The sequence below is a fragment of the Hyaena hyaena genome, unplaced genomic scaffold (genome assembly GCF_003009895.1).
Source record: "Hyaena hyaena isolate Hyena2069 unplaced genomic scaffold, ASM300989v1 scaffold_114, whole genome shotgun sequence".
NCBI lineage: Eukaryota > Metazoa > Chordata > Mammalia > Carnivora > Hyaenidae > Hyaena > Hyaena hyaena.
In genome coordinates this window covers 538240-565918 of record NW_024080746.1, presented here as the reverse complement: position 1 = coordinate 565918, position 27679 = coordinate 538240, and the positions used below count along the sequence as shown (strand labels likewise).

General features: G+C 39.0%; 1 protein-coding gene across 1 annotated transcript in view; it reads left to right on the top strand.

Moving 5' to 3' along the window:
* The first annotated feature begins 3249 nt into the window (after positions 1 to 3249).
* DHX15 (DEAH-box helicase 15) overlaps positions 3250 to 27679 on the top strand; it is a 65307-nt gene continuing 40877 nt past the window's right edge. The window contains exons 1-3 of the mRNA XM_039236660.1: positions 3250 to 3481; positions 10411 to 10846; positions 15893 to 16086. Of these exons, the coding sequence (XP_039092591.1) occupies positions 3411 to 3481; positions 10411 to 10846; positions 15893 to 16086 (701 nt within the window). The 5' untranslated portion in view covers positions 3250 to 3410. The remainder of the gene's footprint in view (positions 3482 to 10410; positions 10847 to 15892; positions 16087 to 27679) is intronic.

Genomic DNA, 27679 nt, shown 5'->3' with positions numbered 1-27679 from the left:
CCGTAATGCCACTACACTTGGTAACCATTTCTATCCATTAAGTGGTCAAGAGAGGACAGGGTGATTGAAGACGGTACTGAAGATTCTTGCAAATTTGTAGGCATTTTGCTGCTAAAGAGAATCTAAAGAGGGAGATTTGTGGACTGATCCTGGCAAATCTTCCTGAGTGATCATATTGTCTTTGCATTTAAAACTTTATGATGTCTTCCTATTGCTCTCGGGAAGGACAACATCTCAACATCCTTAGCAAAACCCCTCAGGCTCTGTGTGATGTGGTCCCTTCTTGCATCTGCATCGTTTTGTTCTGTCTATGGGTTGCACCTGACTTTTTAAAGTTTCGGAGCCTTTGCACAGGCTGTTTTCTCTGTTTGGAATGCTTTCCTCTTTTTGCCTGACCAATTTGTACTCATTTTGGGGGTCTGTGTCCTTTTCTCAGAGAGGTCTCCCCTAACACTCATTCTGGATCAGGACCATTTGTTATATGCATGTAAAGCACCTGTCCCCTTTGGGTGCCTAGGTGGTGCAGTCAGTTAAGCGTTTGACTTTGGCTCAGGTGATGATCTCACGGTTTGTGGGTTCTAAGCCCCGTGTCAGGCTCTGTGCTGACAACCAGCTCAGAGCCTGAAGCCTGTCTTTGGATTCTGTGTCTCCCTCTCTCTCTGACTGTCCCCTACTCGCACTGTCTCTCTCTGACTCTCAAAAAAATAAATAAATAAAAAATTAAAGAAAAAAGCACCTGTCCCTTTTATTTTATTTTTTTTTAAAAATTATTTCTGAGAGAGAGAGACAGCATGAGCAGAGGAGGGTCAGTGAGGGAGGGAGACACAGAATCCAAAGCAGGTTCCAGACTCTGGGCTAGCTGTCAGCACAGAGCTTGACGTGGGGCTCGAACCCACCAACTGTGAGATCATGACCTGAGCCAAAGTCGGTTGCCCAACCGACTAAGCCACCCAGGCACCCCAGCACCTTTGGATGACCCTTTTAGCACTTATCAGAGCTTTAACAAACGACAGTTATTTTTGCAGTTAGCCTCTTTCTTTGAGAAGTGTTATGAAGGCAGGAATTATGGCTATTTTGTTCTGTCTAGTCTCCCCAGAGCAAACCCCAGTGCCTGACGTGGGGGTTTAATAGATACTAATTGACTGAATAAGTAAATGAAGTAATTAAGATAGATAATAGTGATACAGTGTAGTGGTTAATAGTGTGGCTCTGTAGTCAGGCTGGGTTAAAATCTTCCAAATCCTAACTTGTCTAGCCAGAGCCCTGTAAAGGAGTCCTCCCCTTGATGGAGAAAATGTAGAAAATGTACAAATGTAGAAAATTCAGCTTATCAGTCCACACTGAGTTTGTCAGACTCGTGGAACTTGTCCTCGAACAACCAAACCCTAGAAGGACAATAACAGGAATAAGAATACCTATTCAACAGCAGCAGCAGCAGCACAGAGTAGCACTTAAACACAAAGACAGTCCGGCAATCCCAGAACTGTGATCTTGGCCACAATACTTAACCCTGTCTGTGCATCAGTTTCCTCACCTATAAAGGAGTCTAGATCATAGCACCTCACTGAAAGTTGTTGTAAGGGTCAGATAGGTTAAAATATAAAAGAAACAGGGACGCCTGGTTGGCTCAGTCAGTTAAGCATCTGACTCCTGATTTCAGCTCAGGTCATGATCTCACAGTGGTGGGATCAAGCCCTCCATCAGGCTCCATGCTATCAGCACAGAGCCTGCTTGAGAATCTCTCTCCCCCTTTCTCTCCCCTCCCCTGCTTGCTCTCTCTGAAAATAAACTTAAAAAATATATGTGTATACATATATGAAACAGTGTCTGGTGCCCAATAAGTTCTTCATATGCATTGGCTATTTTCATTATTATCAATTTAGGTTGGAAGACATCTCTGGCTGGACACCTGGAGCTGGTTAGTTGCCTAAGACATTCCCTCTAGGCAAATAAATTCATGCCACAAGTAACAGATCAAAGGTTTGTCTAGTAGATAAAGAGTTGGTGTAAAGGAAGTGTTTTCTGGCATTCCCAGGAAGCTGTAGGGACGTGGTGGGTGGCTTTTCTCTATGCTAGGGACAGTTGTATCTAAAAATCAAAAGTAGAACATCTCGGCACAGAATTCTGCCCCTCCTCCCAAGTAGTGTGAACATCCTGGCAGATTCTGGCCCTTTGTTCCCCTTATTATAGATTCCAGAAAGGCCGCTATCTTTTGGTAAGGATGGCTTTTCTTCATTCATTCAGACTACAGCACAGTTGATTAGGTTATCCTTTTCTTTAGATATACCCGAGGGCCAAGGCAGAAGCATCATTGTCTTGATTTCAGATCTTCTTTCATCAAGTCTCCTTGCATACTTAAGACGAGCTGATCCTCAGGGTGGGCCTAATTCCAACTGTTCCCTCATTATTTCTCCCAAATTTTAAAGTACTTAATGGTAGCCTTCAAACTGTGAAACAGATATGCTCTGGGTGCAGAGATCTACAAAAGTCATAAAAGTCATCTCACCCCAACAATTTGCTATTGCTTTAGATAGCTAATAGGACCATATGCCTTCTTATCTTCCCCAGGCTTAGTGTTCACATCTATTAACACCTACGTTGCAGTGTTACTGTAAAACTGAGGACATAAGTAGGGTTAACACTGTGGAATCACATAATAGGCACACGGGGTCGGGGGGAAGGCAAATTACGCTCTTACTGCTAATTATCTCTATTCTGGGAAAAAACATCTATAGGTTGAATGTATGTTGTCTGTGCTGGGTTAAAAAAAAGGGGGGACAAAACGGATCACGGAGAGTTTGACCTTTTCTCACCTCGGTTTCCCTAACATAATTGAAAGGGGTCTGGTCAGTGGCTGCAAGTTCTTCTAGATTTGTTATAAAATATTGGCTTCCAAATCTGCCTCTGCCCTTCATTTGTTATGATCTTCATTAGTTTCTTAACCTATCTTGGCGTCAGACTCCCCTAAAGCCAGGATAATGGAGATGGATAAAACTTCCTAAGCAGGACTAGACTTTCTTCTCTCTGAATTTCCTAAATCAGAAGGTTAGGAAGGCCATAGTACGTACGCCTCTGCGTAGCCGCGTACTCGGCAGGGAGAGAGCCCTGAAGAGGCAGGAAGGAAGCCGCCGAGGTGGAAAGAGGGCGGGCCTGGAGTTCCCGCCTCCGATGCGCGCGCGCGCACACGCACGCACGCACAGCACGCACAGCACGCTGCGGAAGCGCGCGCGCAGGCCCAGCCCTCGTCGCCGCCGCCATTTTAGCTCCTGGTTCCGGCCGCACGGTGTAGGCTGTTGTAGCGGGAGGGGTGGGGGTCCTCCAGAGTTAAGTAGCTGCCCTCGACTGTACCAATACAGCCGCCAGCTTCTTTTTCTTCTTCCTTCAATACCGCGCGCTCGCAGAGTCCGAAGATGTCCAAGCGGCACCGGTTGGACCTGGGGGAGGATTACCCCTCCGGCAAGAAGCGTGCGGGGACCGATGGGTAAGCCAGGCCGGGGGCGCGAGGTAGCGGCTCGGGCTTTGTTGGGGTCCCCTCAGAGAGCGGGCCAAGGCCGCCCTAGGCACGTCGGCCCTGGGGCGCAACCCTTTGTTTCCCTCTGGGTTGGCTCACTTGCGGCGGGTCGGGGGAAAGCGGCGCCACTCCCGGTGATCGGGCTGGGCAAGGGCGCGGGGAGATGTGTGGTGCGGCCGCCGCCCGACCCAATCGGGAGGGTGGGGAGGCCTGTGTGGCCACGAGGGCGCCTCCTCCCCGGGCCGAGCCAAGCCAGAGTCACGTCGAGGGGAGCAGCCGGGAGGGAGCCGCGGACCTCGTGGCCTGGCTTCCCGGGTGAGGCCTGGAGCCGGGGGAGCGGGTGGGGGAGGGCGCGGCGAGAGTATTCGCTTCCAAGGGCACCAGGTATTTCTCAGGCCGAGCGACCGTGGAGAAGGCCTTGGGGGGGTGGGGGGGAGTGGCCGGGTGCCCCGCGAAGAGAAAGGCGGAGGGCAGAAAGTGAGGGAGGCGTGTGGATTCTTCTGTAGGTTGGGATGGGGGTGGCGGGAGTTGAGGGAGGCGTGCAGACGAGTTCTCGGGGGAAGGGAGAGTAGAGGACCCGCGGGAGAAAGGAAAATGTGGAGATTACCTGATGGGCTGGAGGGCTGGTGGTTTGGAGCCACGGCATTTGTCATTTGGCGGGAGAGCTTGTGTCTCGGTCCATTCAAACACTTCAAAGTAGATACGAGGCAAACTTCCGCTCTCTGCCTACGCTCCCGCCATCTCCTTTATTTCCTGCTTTGGTTAAAACTGGTTGTTGGACATCCCTGGGATGGGAATTAGAAGGCATGCCACCCCCCACCCCCATGAAGTTCTTGTTTTCTGCCCCTCTCCTAGTTGCTTTAGAAAGAGGCAGGCACTTTTCAGAAAATTTTTAATATTTATGGCAAAATGTCGCCCGTGGGGAGGTTGTTTGAGAGTTGAAATACAGACTCGTGATGTTTCAGATTGCTTTCCCTTCGCATTTTTCTGGAAGCTATAGAGGAATTTAACAGTTGACTTTTAGCAATTTCATCGACATGATTTCTTGTCCAGTGTGTGTTTTCATTCCTGAAGTTCAGAGAGATTTATTTGGATAATTCAGGCTAGAACACAAAAGTCTGAATATCCAAATACTTTTCATAATTTTATCCTTGGGTATGTGTAAAGAATGTAAAGAATCACTGTGTCACGTCATCTATATAACTTGTGAATTTTTGTTCACCCAGAGCTCTTCATTTGGATTGATTTCCGAGTATCTGTTCAGTGTCTGGAGTATAAACCAGGGTAGGGTGTACTTTTTGATACCTTTCCACATATTGAATGTGGAAAGCAGAAGTATGTAACATTTTAATCTCGTAATTTTATTTTAGTTTTACACGTGGTAGACATTAGTTTTCTCTACTTTTAGGCTGTTTTCTCTTTAGGATCTCTTCCCCCCACCCCCCAGGAAAACTTTAGCATATTTGGGTTATAATACAAACTCTTTAGAGCTGGAAGTGACTTTGAAGAGTATAATCAGCTCTACTCAAGGGGATGAGAGGTGGAGACTCATGTGGCTTGTGCAACTTTACAGTGTATAGCTGGATCTGGAACCTTGATCTTTTCATTCTCTCTTAGCCTCTCTTTTCCTTTACAGCACCGACCATGGGTATAGTTAAGTCAGTGCAGCCTATTTAAAAAAATTTTTTTTAATGTTTTATTTATTTCTAGGGGAGAGAGAGAGAGAGAGAGAGAGGGAGTCACAGACTCTGAAACAGGCTCCAGGCTCTGAGCTGGCAGTCAGCACAGAGCCCGACGCGGGGCTCGAACCCATGAACCATGAGATCATGACCCAAGCGGAAGTCGGACGCTTAACCGACTAAGCCACCCAGGCGCCCCTGGTGCAGCCTATTTTAATGACATTTGTAATGAGTTGGTAAAGTAGGGAACACTTGGTGCTTGGTTCCTGTGAAGTAAAAATAAATTGCATGTCATCTGGCTAAGATGCAACTGATGTGTCTCACAAGAGTTCACCTTGCAGCAAAATATACTGGGGTGCAGTGAATTCATTTATCCGTATTTGTATATATGTGCACCATTTAAATGCTTTTCTTGGGATTAGTGGTTCCATGATACATATGGAGTTGCTCCCTTTCTCTTGCAAAACAGATACGCTCAGTAAAATGTGGACATTTTTAGGTCTACGATTGTGACATTATGATTCTCTTGAATGTTATGTGACATCTACCTGTTGATGAAGGAGAGTTCTTTGGAATGAAGCCTAAGTTCTGAGATATTCTGGAGAGAAGTTTTGTAGGCATTTCCATATCACAGGACTAATTTTCTTTAGCAGTGAGTTACAGAGTTTAATAGTGCTTGGTTTTGTTCCGTGGTATTGGATGTTGACTGCAGTGCAGTCTAGAAGGGTTTTTGTTTTTGCTTTTTTGGTCCTAATAGTTATTAGCAAGTGGTTTTATCTAAGAATACTAGGCTTGTCAGTCTTAGGAACTCCACTGCTGAAAATGGCTGGCCCATTTCCCCAGAGGAGGAAGGTAATTTGGTGGAAGATTTCATTTAGATTCAAGTTCCCAAATTTTTTATGGCATTATTTAGTCCTGCTGTATTTTATTTGCAGGTCAAGTAGAGAAATTGAAGGTTTCTGTTACATAGTGACCTTACTGCTTTTTTTCATCATCTCACAACATTTTCTATAATAACATAAAACTATTACCAAAAAAGACAACTGAAGTAGGAAAAAAACTTTGTGAACGTAGGGATATTTTCCATTTTGATGTTTGTTTCAGAGTTTACTTTCTAAAAAATATATATATATTTTTTTTTAACGCTTATATTGAGAGAGACAGATGGCATGAGTGGGGGAGGGTCAGAGAGAGAGGGAGAGACAGAGAATCCCAAGCAGGCTCTGCACTGACAGTGTGGGGCTCCAGCTCAGGAATTGTGAGACCATGAGCCACCCAGGCGCCCCAGAGATCACTTCCTAATTGTGGAAAAGTGAAACAAATAAAACATGTAGAGTACATACTGTGCTCCCCAAACTATTCTGGGTGCTTTGTATGTATAACCACATTTTCACTACAGTCCTTTGAGGAAAGTGAGATTTTAAGTCACTTGCCCCAGGGAACACAAGAAATTTCTATATGTAAAGATACAAAGAAAAGGCAGAAATTTCCCTGAAATCTTCATTCTCCTCTAACCCCTTGATGAATATTGTTTTTAGTCTTTGCATATTATTCACATATATAAATTGTAATATTTATTATCAGTGGGATGTTTCAATATGGGTTGTTTTGTGCTTTGGTTTTTATTTACTAAGAAATGTGTCACAAACGATAGAATAGATATACGTTATCCTTTTCATTGGCTGTCGAGTATTCCACTTTTAAAGGGGTATCTTAACTTATCCAACCAGTTCCTGTTCGTTGGTGTTTAGGAAGTTTCCCAGTCTTTATTATTTTACAAGTGAAAAGATTATTGTTATGTATACATATTTGTGCACTTCCATCCTTAGAAGTAAGATTGCCAGATAAAGGGAATGCTTATTTAAAGTATTCTGATTTTAATAATCAGTTGACATCTGTATTAGCAGTACTTTAATTCCTGTTGTTTCATGTAGAATTTTAACATGGTATTGTAAATTGAAAAAAAACTTTAACGATAAGCATATTTATTGGGCATTTATTATGTTCCAGGCACAATTTTAAGCACATTACATATAACTTAATTTTTGCAGTACTGCACAAGGCATATGAGTAGCTGCATTTTATAGACAATGAAAGAAGTAACTGTGGTCATACAGTTAGCTTAAGTGCTGAGCCAGAGCAGTGGTTGAGACCATTAAGAAACGTGGTTAACAACTGTGTCATACTGTGTCTACCTGTTGGTATTGTGGCTGTGATCAATAAAGTACTGTTTTTCACTCAGTTTTTTAAACATTACTCTTATCTCAATGAGTGAATCTTTTTGACAGCAAGACTTCTGTATAGTAAAAGTGCTTGTTTAAATAAAGAAAACATGCATGTACTCAGTAGCCTACATGTTATTTATGAAGCAGTGGGTTCGAGAGCCCTCCTTGGCTGACTTTTAATTTTCATCCTCCCTCCGCCATTGGAAGTAGATAGTTTGAATCATAGGCAACATTTCAAGATGTTTGAATTTACTTTCTGCATCCTTCCTGTTGCTTGCTTTCTTTAAAAAATTTTTTTTGTGTTTGTTTATTTTTGAGGGGGGGGGGACTAAACACGAGGGGAAGGGGCAGAAAGAGAGAGGGAGGGAGACACAGAATCTGAAGCAGGCTCCAGGCTCTGGGCTGTCATCTCACAGCCCGATCAATGCAGGGCTCAAACCCACGGATCGTGAGATCACTACCTGAGCCGAAGTCAGCCGCCCAACTGACAGCCATGCAGGTGCCCCACTTCCTGTTATTTTTTATTTTATTACTGTTTTATTAATACTTTTCACTTTGCAGGTTAGTAAATTGAGACTTGCCAGTGGTTCTACAACTGATATCAGTGCTCCTTTTACTGTGTCTGCCCCCATTTCCTGGTCAGCAGTTAAATCTTTGTGCCCTTAGAATATATTTTATGCTTCCTATGCTTTGGTTATTTTTGGTAATGAAGTTTCTGATGAAGTAGGCCCTTGAAAAACATTTTTGTGTAGCTATTAGCAAGGTGATAATGATTTACTTTGTCAATCACTGTCCATCTCCCGTATTTTATAACTCTTAAAAGGTTAGGAACTTATGTGAAATGCCAGGTACTGTGCTAGGAGTATAGTGGAGTTCATTAAACTTCTGTTTTTGTCCCGTCTCTTGGCGGTCAGGTAATGGTCCTCTATCATACCCTGCCTCCCACCCCTGGAGTACTAGAAACATGAATCTTTTGCATTTAGACCAGATGTTCTTTAAGGATTGTTTTATCTCCTGTGACCTTTAAGATACCAGGTCTTTGAACCATTCATGGCTACAGTGCTGCTCGTTTTTGCTGGGCACATTTCTGTGTGCCCTGTTACAAACTTTGTCATTTACATTTGGAGCAATATAGTTATTTAATTAATGAGCACCTGAGACTAGAGGCAGATGCGAAAATCAAAGAAAGGATGGTTGATGGCATATTTCAAAGATAGGACAGGAAGCTGAGTTTTGAGACTTAATTTTGTATGTTTATTAGGTTATCCTTGGCGCTTCTTTTTCTCTTTGATTTCCTTTCTCTTTGTGCCAAATGGAATGAAAGGCTTCAATCCTAGCTTGTATGTTCTGTGATTCTGGAGAAAGTGAACACTGGAATGGGAGAAGGGAGAATCACTTTCCATATATATATTTTGTATTTATATTAAAAGTATATATGGGCATATGAAAGTACATACAAGTATGAAATGTGTATGTATGTTTGCACATAATAAAGCTTTTCTGTCAGTGTAAATTCCTGTGGAATACAATTATATTTTAGGAAGGACAAAATAAGTATAATTGGTCTCCTTACCACTTCTGTAATTGGGAAACCATCCTAACTCATGCTGGGTCTAGAATTTTAGCTGTGGACTACCAAGGGATTTCTCTTGTCCTGCTGATGTGCTCTTATAGGAATGAATGGTCTTTCCTGATCAGCTACTGATAATTGGGGTATGGGAAATTTGTATGTCTTTTGTGTGTTATGGATAAGGAATAGTGATGTGTTTAGTGGCTTGTCTTAATAGCTCTGTGTGCTTCACTATTTCAAGTTTTGGTCCAATTACACCCTGTGGCAAGTTTGCTATAGGATTTGTTCTGAAGTAAACTGGATTAGTAGACTAAAAAAGCAGGGATTATTTAAAAATTATTGTATTAGGAATCATGTCTAGTAAATAGAAGTAGATACTAGAATTGAGTACTTAAAATTAACCTTGGTTTAATATAGTGGCCATCTGCATAATTTTAACATTTTAAAACAGCTTACTGTTGTTCATTGGAGCTTGTTTTTTTTTTCATTTTTTATCTTTTTAATTTTTTTGAGAGAGAGAGAGAGAGGGAGACATAGAATATGAAGACAGACTCCAGGCTCTGAGGTAGCTGTCAACACAGAGCCTGACACGGGGCTCCAACTGTGAGATCATGACCTGAGCCGAAGTTGGATGCTTAACCGACTGAGCCACCAAGGCGCCCCATTGGAGCTTGTTTGATGGATGACCAAAGTATACATAGGCTTACAGAGTAATTTCAATGTTTTGCAGTTGTTATTAAGGAGATCATGTAGGAATAAACAATGAAAACAAAAGAATTTTTGTGTTTTAAATTTAAGTTTAAAGTGTTTTAATTTTAGTTTTTTTTTTTACAGAGCAAAGATATGCTTATTAAACAGAATTGAGAACGTGCTGGAAAGTGTAACTTGGAAACAAACTCACCTACAGTCCTTTAACTCATATCCTGTTAAGTGCAAAGGAGTTGTCTTTGAGTACAGAAATAGTTTTGAATTTTTAACATACTAATCAGTGCACAAAATACCTTTTCACATAACATGAAGGAGAATCTGGGGAAGATTGTGATGTCATCCTGTTTTTGCATCACTGACCTCTACCTTTTTCCCACCTTGCCCTCATTTTTTAATTTCTGCTGTGTCTAAATAGGAAGGGATTTTACTTCACTCGAGTCTGAGTTCTCGTGTTAGCTGGTGACTAAAGGTTATGGAAAGAACCTGTCCCTTAACAAAATCTGAGGCCTCATCAAGGAGGGAAAGCTGTTTATGGGTGAGGCATGGAGAATTCTTGATTATAAGGACTTATTATTTCTGATACTTAAGTAATTCACTGAGTTTTACGTTGGTTTTATTCATTTGGTTGTTGGACATTTACTTCCTTTGTTACTGTAACACTGCCAAGAACATTCTGCATAAAATTTCAGAATCTGAATTCTAAATTTTTGTTTTTAGGAAGGATCGAGATCGTGACCGGGATCGTGAAGATCGGTCTAAAGATCGAGACCGAGAACGTGATAGAGGAGATAGAGAGCGGGAGAGGGAAAAAGAAAAGGAGAAGGAATTGAGAGCTTCGACTAATGCTATGCTTATCAGTGCTGGATTACCACCTTTAAAAGCTTCCCATTCAGCTCACTCAACCCACTCTGCTCATTCAACACATTCGACACATTCTGCTCATTCAACACACACCGGACATGCAGGACACACATCACTTCCACAGTGCATCAATCCATTTACCAACTTACCCCATACTCCTCGCTACTATGATATTTTAAAGAAACGGCTTCAACTCCCTGTTTGGGAATACAAGGATAGGTTTACAGATATTCTGGTTAGACATCAGTCCTTTGTACTGGTTGGTGAGACTGGGTCTGGTAAAACAACACAGGTGAGTTATTGTATACCATGATATACTATATTGATGTTTACATTTACTAAATGTTTCTTATTTGATTCCGGTAGTCCTTTCCATTGCCTGTCTGGTAGCATCCTGAAGAAGAGCGACTTTGATGGTTAGCTATTCATTTAGTGACACAGAGTGGGGATCTGGTAAGGAGCGCCTGTTCTCCTGGGTCTAGAGGAAAGTAGCAGTGCTGTTTTGTTAACGTTAAGTACGGCAGAATGATGCTTTCCCACCACTTTGATTCTGGGGTAGTGCAAATTTGGAGGTACAGGTTTTGTTTCCCGTTGCTTGAATGTAGAGATTTGAACCATTGGGGGCGGTGTTTTTGCTATTCTTGTTTGTTCCTATGTTTTGTTTTGTGATTGTTTTGAACCACGTGAGTATTATCTACTCTTAAAAAAAAATGGAATGACTAAATTAAAGTCTCTTTCCCCATAACCTCCATCCATTTAGTTACACCCTCCCCTCATGTACATAGAAGTAAACACTAGTACTCTTGTTAGTAATATGTCTAGAATATTTTTTGTAAATGGATGAGCCATTGTTTACTGGGCGCATGTTATAGACCCCTAGGCTACTTCTAATGGTTTTCGTGAGCAAGTAGATCCATTAGAGTATACTGCTAAATGTGGAATTTTACAAATCTAGTAGGTAAAAAATGGCATTTCAGTATAATTAAAAAAAATTTTTTTAAGTTTATTTCTTTATTTTGAGAGACTGAGAGAGTGTGAGCAGAGGAAAGGCAGAGAGAGAGAATCCCCAACAGGCTCTACAGGGTCAGTGCAGATCCTCATAAGGGCTCAGATTCATGAAACTGAGATCATGATCTCAGCCAAAGTCAAGAGTGGATGCATAACCTGCTGAGCCACCCAGGCGCCCCTGAGTGTAATTTTTAATTTGCATTTCCTTGCTATGAGTGAGGTGTTAATCATATTTTTATATGTTTAAGTTGAAAATTTCTAAGATATTACAAAAACAGTATTCCCTGCTCATTGTAGAAAATTGGGAATATTCAGGAAGAGTGGAAATGAATTTAATAAATTCATAAATTATTATGTTGTGTTTCCTAGTGCCTTGTTTTCCACGTTTATATACCTGTGGTACATGTATAATTGAGCATACTGCATATGCAGTTACCATTAATTTTTATTTTATTTTTTTAAGTTTATTTATTTATTTATTTTGAGAGCTAGACATTGTGACTGAGGATGGGCAGAGAGAGCGGGAAAAAGAATTCCGAGCAGGCTCCACACTGTCAGTGCAGGGCGTGAACCCATGAAACTGTGAGATCGTGACCTGAGCCAAAACCAAGAGTCCCGATGCTTAACTGACGAAGCCACCCAGGCTCCCCTATATTTTTTTAAGTTACATATGCCACAAACCTATCAGTTTACGTATATCATGGAGACATTTTGAAGGCTACAATGGCAATCAGAATAGGGAGCTTTTAAAGACTGAGCCTTAGTAAAATAAATTTTTATAAGTGAAAGAAAACTTGTGTGGATATTAGGAATTGAAACTGATGGGTTTATTTTTATTACCTTAGGAAATTTTGAATAATATGTGAAATGATAGAATAACTCTCAACTTCTTAATATAGTATTTTAAAGAATTACTTCAACTGGTTTATCTAGTTTGCATAGTGTTAATTTATCTGTTAACAATTGGATAAAGCTAGGCACTCTGTCCTTTGTATGTATTACCTCATTTAAGTTTTTCACCAACCCTGCAAGGAAGTTAATCACCATTTTACAAATGAGCAAAATGAGCCTTAGATTCATAACAGTGTTAGAGATGGGTTGCCCTAGGTTACATAATAGATTTAGGTGGGCTCAGTATTTAAAACTATACCTTTATTATAGCCAAAGTTATATTTATTTCATTCTGCTATTCTGTGGTCTTATGCAGTTAACCTTATTTCAGAGATGAGTGCATTTAGTAGCAATTAATGTAGAAGAAGATAAAGTCAGTTCAAAACGAGAGGTTTGCGATTATTTGAATTACTATTTATGGGTTTTTTCTGTTGTTTGTTTTTGTGTACTTACAATGGCAGGGCATGGGGCGCCTAGGTGGCTTGGTTGGGCGGCCGACTTCGGCTCAGGTCATGATCTCCTGGTTCGTGGGTTCGCTGTGCTAACAGCCAGCCCAGAGACTGGAGCCTGTTTCAGATTCTATGTCTCCCTCTCTCTCTGACCCTCCCCTGCTCACGCTGTCTCTCTCTCTCAGAAATAAATAAAACGTTTAAAAAAAATTACAACGGCAGGGCATTTGGGGGATTCGAAGGGACGCAGAAAGCTTGAATAGTGAATTGTACCCAAATGCTTTTTTCACATACTCCTATTAAAAACTTTGACTCAAGACCATTAAGTGTGTGTAGTCAGCCAGTTTTGGTTATCTTTTTGTGCTTGTCAGAAAATGAAATCCTTCAAACAAAATTTAAACTACTGACTCCAATTTTTGACTAAGATTCCCAATACAGTCACTTTACATTGCAGCTGGTATGTTAATCCTATATCCATATATAAGAAACTAAAGCTAGTTCTTTCAGCCCACGTGACCGCATGAACAAGGGCATGAGTTCAGAGAAGAGAAAGCTTGGCATACCCTGGCCAGCATATAAGGGAGTGTATGAGGAGGGAGGTGAGGCAGGTGAGACTGGACAGCAGGCTGAGCCTTAATGTGTATCCTGCTGTAGATCGGGGAGCCAGCAGAGCGGTTAACTGGAGGGGAATGACAGGAGTTTTTACAAAATGTTCTGTCTAGTGAGAATGTTGATGATAGACTCTGAAGGAGGTAATAACAAACATTCGACTGTATAAGGTGCTAGAATGGAGAAGGAAGGGAGGATTAGAGTTAGGATGTTAATACTAATGAGAGGATACGGGAGGAATTAATAAGTATTTGGAGGAAGGGGAGAAATGGTTTTGGTTTTGAACTTGTTGAATTTGGGATATAAGTGAATATATCAGGTGGAAATGACCACTAGGTTAGGTATGGGAACTATCATTAGGATTGTTATTTGATGTATTCTAGGTGATGTTAGAAGTCTGAGGAGAATAAGACTAGTCAGGATAGTGTATAAAATAAGACAAGAGGGGCTGAGGATCAGTTTTTAGGAAAGTGGCCTCAAATGGAAGGGCAGAAGCTGAAAGGAAGGATTGGCTTTAGAGGGGTTGAAGCCAGCTTGAAGCCTGATTTGAAGAAGCCCATACCCTGCATATTTCAGTTCTCGCTTCCTTCTTAATGCTATTCTTAGAACTAAGAGTAGATGGCATCCACTGCGCTATTTTCCAGATACTGTCAGGGAACCCTAGAAGGTCCGTGAAACTCTTTCTAAGGTCCTGGGAATTTCTTAGTTTACTTCCAGCAAAACAAAAATAATTGCAACACATCCAAAATTGAAGTCCATGAGAGAATAAAACTTTCTTCTAGTAAGCCAGACGTCAGAGATCAGTAAAAATGCAGAACAATGTACTCCTCTTGCTAATTTTTCTCTCTCTTTTTTTTTTTTTGCTTTGTTTGGAAGATGTAATTATTTTTCATAAAAAATATTTGTGTTAGTATAGAGTGGGTTTTTATTGTTAAGAATTAATATTCGAACAATTTTTCAGTTTTAATTTCCTAATACAGTAAGTCTGTTAGTTTGGTATCCTTGGTTACTTTAAGAGTATAAAGGGGTTCGGAGATCAAAAGTTCAAAAATTGCTGTATTAGTCAAACTATATTTTGTTTTTAAAGTGGGAGTAAGTTATCCATTTTATTGGAATAAATTTAAAGACCTTTTGAACATTCTTGCCTTGAGAATTCAGAATTTTAAATAGCTTTAACTGGTGTTTCTTTGAATTTCATTTTGTTTGGTCTTATAAAGTACATTTTTTGCCTATGTAAGAGGCTTGATGAAAGAAGATAAATATATAAAACTTTGCTAGAAAACCACTTAAGCTTTGGTTTGAGTTTACAGATCTAGAGAGACCCTTCTGTTTTAGTGTAGTATTCTGTTCATTTCAAATCCTTTAAAGATACGTGTTGTTAAACTGTTAGAGAGGCGGCATAGTCACCCTTCCCCTGTCAGATATTTGGTAGTGAAAACAGTTATCCCCAAATTGCGGATGTAACCTAACTAAAATGTAGTAATGGTATAGCAGCTGATAGTCTTCAGGTGTTCTTGTACAAATCCTGTACCAGAAAAACCCGCACATGCGTTTTCTGTAGCATTAGAGTTTGGTAGGCTTTTGGATACTTTGATGGAGACCCATCGTGAACTTATTAGCAGTAGATTCCCATTTCATGCAGTGATCACTTAGATTTTTTTCCATGGTTTTAACCCAGGTAAGTGAATGAAGAGCCATGAAATTAGAGTTTCTGTTAGGTTTTATTGATAATGGAACAAGGAGGAAGTGCAGTGTCATGATGCTGCCAACCAGCTTGCGCTTGGTGTTTTTTCTTCTCCAGGTGCTGTTGAATTTGAGATTGACAATTACTGAAATTGACTTTAAAGATGGCACTTAAGATGTTGGTATTGTGCATCCTCTCCTACAGGCAGAAGTTAGATTCTGTTGGTTTACAAACCAAATTTGAATGAACTTAAAATGCACATAGCTCTATAACTACAAGAGGGTGTGATTTGTTTCCACCTGGATTTTGTAATTCACGTTGTATAAGAATTTAATTAATAATTTCTTAGAATATTTTTGGAAACTCATATTTGTTATAAAGTAGAATTTTTCATAAATTTTTTTCTAGTGTGTAGAGAAATGTTTAATGATGGAACAGTTGAGCTGCAGCACGTACTCCGCGCAGCCCCAGTGGACCTGGACTGGTCAGGAGCACCGTTATGTCCTGTCAGGGTTATGGGGGCTCCTCCTTGGCTTGGGGAGCTCATAGAGCTCCTGCTATAAGTTTGAGTCTTAATTTGTGGTGTGCGTAACTGAATTTTTTTTTACATTATTGGAATGCAATGAAATACTACATGTTAAATATACCTAATATGTAGGCAGAGTAGAATTAATTCAAATGTGAAATTATTTGATAGATTCCACAGTGGTGTGTGGAGTACATGCGATCATTACCAGGACCCAAGAGAGGAGTTGCCTGTACCCAACCCAGGAGAGTAGCTGCAATGAGTGTGGCTCAGAGAGTTGCTGATGAAATGGATGTGATGTTGGGCCAGGAAGTTGGTTACTCCATTCGATTTGAAGACTGCAGTAGTGCAAAAACCATTCTTAAGTAAGTACTATCTTTAAAAATGGCTACTTTGTTTCTCTACTTTCAGTTTTCTGCCACTAGATAGGGGACTTGCTAATGGAGTCGCAAGTCATCCAAATTTGGAATAGCCCAGAGAAGACCTTAGACTTACTAGGTGACTTTTTAATATGGATTCTTTTTCTTGCTAGTAATATATATAGCTCAGTAGACAATGAATTTCAAAGGTCAGATTTTAGTTATTTTGTGCTATATATTAGGTGAAATGTTATATCATTTAAATGATAGAAAAGTTAAGTGATACATCTTAGTAAAGGATAGTTACTTTAGAAAGAAGGATGTGTGGGATGATTTAGAAATTATTTGGGGGATAGGGCTTTTAATGTTAATTATACAGCAATTACCATACATATGTTTTGAGCTAAAGAGGAATCTTTTGTTGAGTAATATACTCTTGGAGTCTCCTCACATTCTTTTTCCTTTACAGCTGTAGTGCATTATTACATTTTTTTTTTTAATCCTCATTTATTCTTGAGAGAGAGCATGAAAGAGAGAGAGAGAGAGCGTGTGCGCGCACAAGTGGGAGAGGGGCAGAGAGGGAGAAGGAAACACAGAATCTGAAGCAGGCTGACAGCACAGAGCCTGACTTGGGGCTTGAACTCATGAACTGAAAGATCATGATCTGAGCCGAAGTCGGACGGCTAACTGACTGAGCTACCCAGGCGCCCCTAGCTATGGTGCATTATTGACTACCATATGGAGCTTCTTTCTAAAATTTTCTTTAACTGTCCTAATTTTTTTAGTCTTACACTTGTATTCTGCACAAGTTGTAATATATGTTGCCTGATGGTAATTCTTTTGAAAATCATCACCTATTGTTGCTTACGTTTCTTCTGTGTATATGTGACATTTAAATCATTTTTTAAAAGTGATTTCTTGGGACACCTGGGTGGTTTAGTCAGTTAAGCGTCTGACTTCGGCTCAGGGCATGATCTCACAGTTCGTGGGTTCGAGCCCTGTGTCAGGCTCTGTGCTGACACCCAGCTCAGAGCCTGGAGCCTGTTTCAGATTCTAGGTCTCCCTTTCCCTCTGACCCTCTCCTGTTCACACATGCCTTGCGCTGTCTCTCAGAAATAAATGAAACATTAAAAAAAATTTGTTTTAAGTGATTTCTTTGTCACAATGTAATCTTTTCCCTGAGGTTTTTAAAAGACATTTTTGGAACAGAATGTTACATGGGCAGTGAAATGAGTCACTGATAGCAGAAATATATACAGTATTATAGGGAAAATTATATAGTATAGAAAGTTTCAAATGTATGCAGAAGTTACAGTAGTATAATGAACTCCTGTGTAACCAGCATCTTCAGCTGTGGTCAGTCTTGTTTCATCCGTATCCCAATTTTCCCTGTCCCATATAATTTGGAACAAATCTTAGATGTGATATGTTTTCATCTCTAAATATTGCAGTGTATATAGCTCAAAGATAAAGTTTCTTAAACTACAGCTATGATATTCAGCACTTAAAAATTTCCCTTAATCAAAACATCCATTCACTCTTTTTAAGTTTCATATCAATTTTTTCTAGTTTCTTTGGTACTATTTTATTGGAACTCAAGGTTAAAGAATCCAATATTGTTTGTTTATTTTGAGTGAGAGCAAGTGAACAGGGGAGGGGCAGAGAGGGGGAGAATCCCAAGCCCAGGGGGCTTAAACTCACAAACCATGAAATCTGACCTGAGCTGAAATCAAGCGTTGGATGCTTAGCCTACTGAGCCATGCAGGTGCCCTTCAATATTGTTTTTAATAGCAGCTGGACAAGTATTTACTTAAATTAGTCTTTGACTTTGAGGCATTATTTTGGTTTATATCTTAAACTTCACTGAATATTGTTCACTAGTAATTATGATGTAATGAAAGAATTACATAAAATCATAACTTAAGATTTTATACTAATTTAAAATGTAGATAATGCCAAGGATTGGAGGATAATAAAGGGTAGATTCTACTCATCTTTAGGAGAAATAATATAATTATTTTGACATTTTATTCACTGTATTGAATGTTTCTTCTTGGTAAGCCACAGTTGAGTAGGGAAAATGGAATTTGTGGGAGAGAAGAAAGTTATATGCAATATTGGGTCAGAGTGTGTGTGTGTGTGAGGAAGTGGCAGGCTTTCAAAAGATGTATGCTTATGAAAGATTTTGGTTCAGTTAATAGGGAATGACAAGTTACGTAAACAGATCTGATAGATCAAAATGAAGGTATTTTTGGCATTGTGATGTTTTCTTATGGAATGGTTCCCAGAGGCTATTACTAAACTTAAAAAAAGAAAAGAAAAGAAACCAAAACCCCTTAACTCTGGACAGGGTAAGTTTACTGAGAATTTTTCTAGAATTTGAAGAGCTAGAAACTGACCTAATATAGTCTATAAGTGATAGTAAATCCCATTTATTAGTAAGGAGTTAGTGATAGTTTTGATAATAGGACTGCTTCATTAAATGGAGGGTGTTATAAATCTCTTTTTTTTTTTTTAATAATTTTTTTTAATATTTTATTTATTTCTAGGAGACAGAGAGAGAGACAGCGTGAGCAGGGGAGGGCCAGATAGAGAGAGGGAGTCACAGACTGAAACAGGCTCCAGGCTCTGAGCTGGCAGTCAGCACAGAGCCCGACGCGGGGCTCGAACCCACGAACCGCGAGATCATGACCCAAGCGAAAGTCGGACGCTCAACCGACTAAGCCACCCAGGCGCCCCTATAAATCTCTTGATATATTTTGTATAACCATTTATGAACTCATTTCCTAAGAACCCCAGATTTTAAAAATGCTGGAACTTTTTTTTTTAATGTTGACTTACTACTATTGAGAGAGAGAGTGTGAGCCAGGGGAGGAGCAGAGAGAATGGGAGAAAGAGAATCCCAAGCAGGCTCAATCCCACTAACAGTGAGATCATGACTTGAGCCCAAAACCAAGAGTTGAATGTTTAACCTACTGAGTCACCCAGGAGCCCTGAAAACAGCTAGCACCTTAACTTAAGGAAGACCCCGTTATAGTTAATTGGGCAGGAAGAGTGAATACCTCAGACAGCTATCAGTGTCCTCTATTAGCTTTTCTCATACACTGTTGAGCTTTGAGCCACATAGGGAGTAGGAGCAGCAACCCCCCCCCCCGTCAAATCTGTGTATAACCTTTTTTTTTTTTAATGCTTATTTATTTATTTTGAGAGAGTGAGTGGGGGAGGAGCAGAGGGAGAGAGTATTCTAAGCAGGCCCCATGCTGTAAGTGCAGAGCCAGACTTGAGGCTCAATCTAACTACCATAAAATCATGACCTAAGCCAAAATCAAGAGTCAGACTTTCAACTGACAGAGCCAGCCAGGCACCCCTGTATATAACTTATAACTTTTGACTTCCCCAAACTTACTTACCAGTAGCCACTACTGACTTAATCAGTAACAGTCAACACATATTTTGTATGTTACATATCTGTTGTCTACTGTATTCTTAGAACAGAGTAAACTAGGGAAAAATCAGAAAATCATTTAGAGTACTGTACTGTATTGAAAAAATGAAAAACTATGTTTAAGTGAACTTATGCAATTCAAGCCTGTGTTGCTCAGGGTTCAGCTGTGGATATAAATGCCTGTATATCCATTATTTAGCCAAGAAAAAACTTCTAATTTTGACCATAGAAGGATGGTAAAGTAGACTAACTATTGAAGATTTTACCTGGGGAACTCAGGCTTCAACCGTACTCTTCCTGATTTCGTTGTTGAAACTAAACAAATGCATTTTTGCTAATTAAATAATTTTGTTTTAGGGTACTTCAGTTAAATTAGTGTATATTTAAATAATCTCTAGGCACATTAAGGGTTTAAAACTACTTTTTCAGGGGCACCTGGGTGGCTCAGTCAGTTAAGTGTCCTACTTTAGGTCAGGTCATGATCTTGCGGTTCGTGGATTCAAGCCCCGCGTCGGGCTCTGTGCTGACAGCCAGCTCAGAGCCTGGAGCCTGTTTCAGATTCTGTTTCCCTGTGTCTCTGACCCTCCCCTGCTCACACTGTCTCTCTCTCTCAGAAATAAATAAAAGTACTAAAAAAACGAAACTACTTTTTCATTGTTTGAGACATAGATAATTAAATTCTGGATTCTAGATCTAATACTGTGCTGTTTTCAGAGATTGGAATCTTGTGTAAATTAGTACACTCAGTTGGATTAGCCTTAAATAGCTGTCCAGTCCCAGTAGACAAATCAGTTTTCAAGCTGCCACAGCTAAATGGTTTTTATATTTTGTTTGTTGTGATTTTTGCCTACTCTCATCTCTTTTCTGAAGTATTCCTTTTGCACTATGTTTATGTTCCATTTGCCATTTTGGGATGGGAATTATGAAAAAACCAAACATCTAGTGAGATAGCTAAGGAACAGCACACCAATCAGTGGACGGTGTTGCCAAGTTTCTGACGTCAGTGAAAATTTTTTAATTCACAAAATTGTAAGGAAGAAGAGGTGATACACTTCTGCAGTGGATTTCAGGAAGCACCTTTGAGTTGTGATAAATTGTAAGTTATTTTGAGGGAGTGGATTTTTTAGGGAATAAAACAAGTTGATAGTTTTTAGCCTTGAGGCAAACATTTGATGTTGGTAATTTGGTAGCCAGTTTAGTTATTTCCTTTTTGTTTTCTCCTCCAAGCTGTAAAATTTTGAGATACTTTGGTACTGAGAGAATCTAGTAGTTTATATAAGTCAGTTGAGTGCCTTCTGTTTGTTGGACAGTGCTAGATGGATAATACTAGGTGTGCTAAAATGTAGATCTGGTTCTTATCTCTATAAAGTAAGTACTATTTCAGACTGTGATTAGATTTCTGAAAGAGAGTACTGGGGGTTATATGAAAGCATGGTTTGAAAATTCAGTTTAGACTGGAAAAGAGAAGGTGGGATTTAAGTCAGGGCCTAAGTTGAAAGTAATGGTTCTCTAGTGTGGGTATTGGGGTACAGGGAGTGGAGCTTTTTTGGCAGATGGAATAGCATTTTTAAAAACTTTTTTCTGAAGGGAAAAAAAGGGCTTTTTATTTGAGAAGACATTGCAATCTACATATTCTTTGAAGTATCCAAATGATTTGCGTATGTCAGCATTTCCATGCCAGATCACTTTTGAGATGTTACAGGACTGATTTGTGGACAGTATGTTTCTTTCTTTTGCCTAATTGGAGCATAAATTCTTTGGGGACAAACAGAGTTTGTGTCTCTGTTTATATACTTGTCTTATGCATGGAACTTTTTTAAAAAAAATCGTTAGATGGAAAAGGCAGCAGAAGAGTGAAACTTGTCAATACAATGTGGAGTGTGGGTGAATCTTAGACATAATCATGAGAAATGGGTAGCTTTTTCGTGAAAAGACATTTTCTCTGATTTCTTGTTAGACAGGGTATAGTGATAGGGTAATTTGGTGTATACAACTTATAATTTTCCTTCTGTTCTGAATCTTTTGCTGTTGGGTATCAGATTCCAAAACTGAAAGGAATCTGTCACAGGCTAAGGAATTGATCTGGGGTAAAGTTGATGAAGCAGAAAGTGTTATAGTTCTTTATTCAAGGACTTATGTTTGTTCTTAAAGACTGCACCATCCTGAGTTGTTACTTGTATATATGTAGCTTCAGGACAAGCTGCTGGAAAAAAATCAAGAAAAGTTAAGGACAGATCGTAGTTTAAATCTATATTCGTGAATGATACAGAGAAGTGAACAGTCTTGGGTCTTAAGGTGTGGTAAACTCCTAGAGCTTGAGGGAGAAAAATTTTGAACAAACCAGCCAAAGAAGTGCTATTCTACACAATAGGGGTCAGAAACTTTTAGCATTGTTTAATCTCCAAAAGGCACTTGGGACAAGAAGATGAAAGAAAATCTAAAAATATTTAATAAATACGAGATTCCAGTACAAACACAGCTTCAGTATGGAGCTGGCTGGAACAGGACCTTTAAGGTTGACACCGAGGAAGATTTATTAGGCATTGCCATAGCAGATCCTCGTAGCAGATTCTTTGGGTCCCGGAAATGATAGTTTGAAGGACCAGCTGCATCAAGACTACTTAAGAGAATCCAGAGTGGGTTTTCAACAAGGCAGCTTCATTATTTAAATAAATGAGAATCAAGGTGAAATACATCCTAAACCACACAATTGTGTCCTAGCTTTGCCATCTATTAGATCTGATCTTGCCAATGTTAATTAACCTCCCTGTGCTTATTTTTTAGAAGATAGAGCTAATCATAACAACCACCTCATATGGTTGTTCTGAGATAAAATAACGTTAATTTGTGTACAGCCCTTGAAGTAATTCCTATTGCCCAGCAAGTGCTAAGTCAACGTTTTTACTTTTGCTGTTGCTGATAGTGGTGGTAGATTTCCTGTTGGAGAAATTATTGGATTTAATTAACTAAGTAACCTGGTTAATTAAAAAGAAACATAAAAACAACTTAATGAAATTCCTTTTAATGCAGCATTTGAATTACAATATAGGGGTTTTAACTTGAATTAAAACTTGACATTACTTATCATTATGAAATGAATGAACGAATCCAAATCTTTTAGGGCTGGAGGTAAGCTATGGAAACAGACCATTAATTATATGAACATATAATGTTTATTATTTACATAATATATAGTTATGTATTTATATGTTTATATAAATAAAATATGCATTATATTAAAAATAAACATTAATTATAGGTAAATTTATTGAACATCTGTTTTAGTAGGCTTTGTTCTAATTCATTTATGGCACTGGGGTTAGATAAAGGTAATTTTGACTAAATCTTTAGAAAAAGGGGCAGTAATAACTTCATGCCGATCAGAGTGGCTAAAATGAGCAAGTCAGAGGACTCTAGATGCTGGTGAGGCTGTGGAGAAACGGGCACCCTCCTACACTGTTGGTGGGAATGTAAACTGGTGCAGCCCCTCAGGAAAACAGTGTGGAGGTTCCTCAAAAAATTAACAATAGAACTCCCATATGACCCAGCAATAGCACTGTTAGGAATTTACCCAAGGGATACAGGAGGGCTGATGCATAGGGGGCACATGTACCCCATTGTTCATAGCAGCACTCTCAGCAATAGCCAAATCATGGAAAGAGCCTAAGTGTCCATCCACGGACGAGTGGATCAAGAAGATGTGGTTTATCTATACAATGGAATACTACATGGCAATGAGAAACAATGAAAGCTGGCCATGTGTAGCAACATGCATGGACCTTGAGGGTGTTATGCTGAGTGAAATAAGTCTGGCAGAGAAGGACAGATACCATATGTTTGCACATATAGGTGGATTAGGAGAAACTTAATGGAGGACCGTGGGGGAGAAGAAATGGAAAAATAGTGGGGGAGAGAGAGTGAGGCAAACCATGAGAGACTCTTGAATGCTAACAAACTAGGGACTGATGGGGGTGGGGGGGAGGGGATGGGGGGTGATGGGCGTGGAGGAGGGCACTTGTGGGGATGAGCGCTGGGTGTTATATGTAAACCAGTTTGACAATAAACTATTAACAAAAAAGGGATGGTAATAAAGAATAAGTGTAGTTATTTACCACTTATTTCCTGTCAGACTAAAAACTCATTATTGTCACCTTAGAGTTAGAAATCTTTGGCTTTGTTAACTTGATTTCCTAAGGGTATGCCTATATTATTACACTTGACTTTTGTGTTTGATTTAGGTTTAGTTACAGCAGGCTCTTGGTTTACCTGGCTAACATCTTACAAAATAATAAATAAAACTTAAGCATTTATACCAGCTTTCTGTATATTGTGTTGTGAGGATGATAGAGCATTTCCTTCAAAATTTGTGAAAACTTTGAATAGGCAGTGTATTTTGAAAAAGTGGTTTAGTTGCCTTCTATTGTTCTTAATTTCTTAGGCTTTTTTTTTTTTTTTTGGCTTGACTACATACATAGCTGACTGAAATACACCACTTGTATTTTAGCTGTTTGCCCAAATAAAGCTGTTTGGATGCTTAAGCATTTTAGCTAAGAACTAGGAAGCTGTTATATATGTGACAGGCGGGGTTTGATGTTTTTTCTTTGCTTTCTTTTTGTCCATTTTTTTTGGTGTTGGAAATGCATTAAAACATTGTAGATTCCAAATTACTCAAAATACTGTGTGGTACCTTTCCATGTGACTATTTACATCTAGTAGTTCTTATTGTACTCAATATCCTGCTATATATACGCTGTTGTGATTGTAGTAAGAGGACTGTTTTTCAAATGTATCAAATTGAACTTGACCCTATATAAATGTTTGCACATCCCTTTACAGATGAAAGCAGCACTTAAGTACATAAACTGTTAGTGTCACTGTTCTTCTCTGACGTGGTTGGGAGGCTTAAGTAAGCTGTGAGGCAAAGAAGATAGTTTGACTCAGTCACATGAATTGTGTAGATGATTTCATCTCATTGGAGCTGAGAAGGCTGGAGAGGCTTATGCAGATTAACTAGGTAGATGAACTAGGTTTTAAGTAGAGTAGAAGTTCCCATGCTGCCTTGGTTCATAGTATCAATACTTAATGTCTCACTAACTTTTCGTGATAGTCTAGGCCTGAAGAAATAACTCAGAACTCCATGTATTTAGTAGTTCAGCCCTAAAAACTTACTAATAATACTTCTGTCCTAACAACTTAGTAGCCATTTAAGCAAGTACCACACATACTGGGAAAATATTATTTCATTCTTAACCACCATTGTTAGTTTGATGTCTGCGCCAGTTTCTTAAACTTTGAAGTCAGATTGGATACTGCCACCTTTATTATTCTACACTGATATTTGCCTTATGTTTGCTTTTTATTATAGCAACTATCAAAAATTGAGCTTTTCAAAGATAATATCAAAAGGAATATAGCATAATGAACTATCTCTGCTAGTAGTTCCTGTGGCATCACATTTTGAGTATATGGAAAACAATAATATAAATTGTTTTGAATCATTAAGGTGAGAACATAATTACTCTTCTCTTTGGACGTCATTTAACAAATTGAATCAGTCTACTGATAGCAAGTTAAGTGACCTGTCAATACTCAAAGAAGGAGGTAGTTTTCTCCTGACTGTAGGTATAAATAGATGTTAGAGTTATATGGTAATCTAAACTTGGACTGTGCTAGGGGATTATATGTAAACTATCCTTTAGGAGATCTATTGAACACAAGTGTGTTCTGATTTTTTAAATTGCTGTGGTCACATTATCAGGTTTGTAAAGTTTCTTTTTACATAACTTTATAAAACTATATAAATTGAGAAAGTGCTAGCATTGTGGACACATACAGAAGACTTTAAGTTAATGATGAATCCAAAAATAGGCAGATCACCTGGAAGAGGTGAATAACTTCGTATTATACTGACTTACATATGCTTAGAATAGGTGGTGAGTTCTCTTATTTTTGTACCCATGGCATATAGAAGTAAATGATATTGGAAGAAATTGTTGGAAGGTAATTTGATGACTTTCAGTAGCTGCTGAATAAGTGTAATAACATTCACAAGCATGTTTAAAAATTGATAATTGACCATAATGTTGGTATTGTGAAGGATGGGTAGGTAGGGTGTGGGTGTTAGACTTACTATATTTATAGTAGTGAAAAGAGCTCTATTTTATAAAGTCACTCTACTGTATATAGTTCTTTCTCTAATATAGTTTCTGGCAAGTGCACACTGTTTTAGCTTTGTCATTCTTCTGCTTCCTTTTACTGTTATTCAGAAAGTATTTTACTAATAGGGGTTTTAAACAAAAATAGGTTAGATGATATGGGGGAGAAGGGAATAAATATTTATTTTTGGTTATAGTCTTAGAAGTCTTGATTCATTATAAAGAATCTGTACACAAAACTGTATGTGTAGCCATTTTAATATGGGTAGTTTTTATTTTAAGTTTGTTTATTTATTTGGGGAGAGAGAGGCCCACAGGAGCGAGGTGCAGAGAGAGAATCCATACTCTGTGTGGAGCCTCATGCGCGGCTTGATCCCATGAACTTTGAGATCATGACCTGAGCTGAAACCAAGAGTCAGACGCTTGACCAACTGAGCCACCCAGGTGTCCCTAGGTTTTCTTTCTTTAAAAAAAAAAAAAAAAAAATTTTTTTTTAAACATTTACTTATTTTTGAGAGAGCAAGATGGAGCATGAGTGATAGAGGGGCAAAGAGAAAGGAGGGGACACAGAATCCAGTGCAGGCTCCAGACTCTGAGCTGTTAGCACAGAGCCCAGTATGGGACTCAAAGCCACAGACTGTGAGATCACAACCTGAGCCAAAGTCAGACACTTATTAACCCACTGAGCCACCTGGGTGACCCCTAGTTTTTCTTTTAATAGAGCCACTCATATGACTAGATTGTATTGTAGTGGGTTAATGTAAAATTTTAGTAAACAGTAAAAATTTATACAAACCTTAAACAGATTCTAAATGATAACTTAGAACTTGTACATTCATTCATCAGTCTGTTAATGTAGGACTGACGCCATTTCCTTGAATATGGACCCTTTGTTTGGAGTTCAGTTATGTAGCAAAATGTCTAGATCTTACTGTGGTATATATAAACTTCACACACTTAAAAAATACATAAGCATTTCCTTTCTGGAAATCAAGAAAATTCATCCTTTTGAAATTCTAGAATTCCATACCCCTTTCACGCTTTTATAGTTATGTCACATTTAATAGTTTTGTGTGTGTGTGTGTGTGTGTGTGTGTGTGCGCGCGCGCCCCCGCGCAACTCCTCTTTTTCAAGCTTTTCTGAAGCATATATCAGGACATGCATATAAAGCTCTTTTCTGTGCTAAGAGTTATCATTTCATGTCAAGTATAATTATGTTGATGTTGACCCAACTGGTAGGAACAGAAATGTAATTACCCAGATTAAACAATGCCAGTCATTTATAATAGATAAACTTTAAAGCACGTACCAAGAATTTCTTTGGGTCCTGCTGCGTCAAGTTTTGGATTCTTTAGAAATGCAGTTTTAAGTTATTAGCATATTTAATTACACCAGAATAAAGTCTATACTTTGAAAAGTTGCCAAATCCTAAACAGTATTGTAATAGCACTACATAACTGGGATTTTCAAAACAGGTTAACTTCTTTAGTGTTTATAGCAGAGTTGGTTTAAGACATGACTGCTGATTTGACTTCTGTTGTTCTAGAACGGTAAACATAAAGTTGCCTTATTTTAAATGACTATAGTTTGTCTAATTAATTCTATTGATGGATACTCAGATTTGTGGTCTTTGCTATTAAAAACACTGCTGCCCTTAGTACCCTCTTAGAACCTTGTATACACGTTTTTTCACACACACATAAGTATATGTTTGAAATGAATTCCCTACAAATGAAATTGGTTGCGTCACAGCATATATTTGAATTTTATTAGATTGCCCTTTATAGATGCATCTACTCCAGCCAGTAAGGAATGAGCATACGAGTGTCTGTTTCCTGTATTCCTTGCTGACACTGTGTTGTGGAACTTTTTATCTTTATCAGTATTGTAAGTGAGAAATGAAATAGTATTAAGGCTTTAATTTGCAGTTCTTTTGTATGAAATTGAGCATCTTTACATATATTTATAGCACATTTGTGTTTCTTTTTGGATCTAAGAC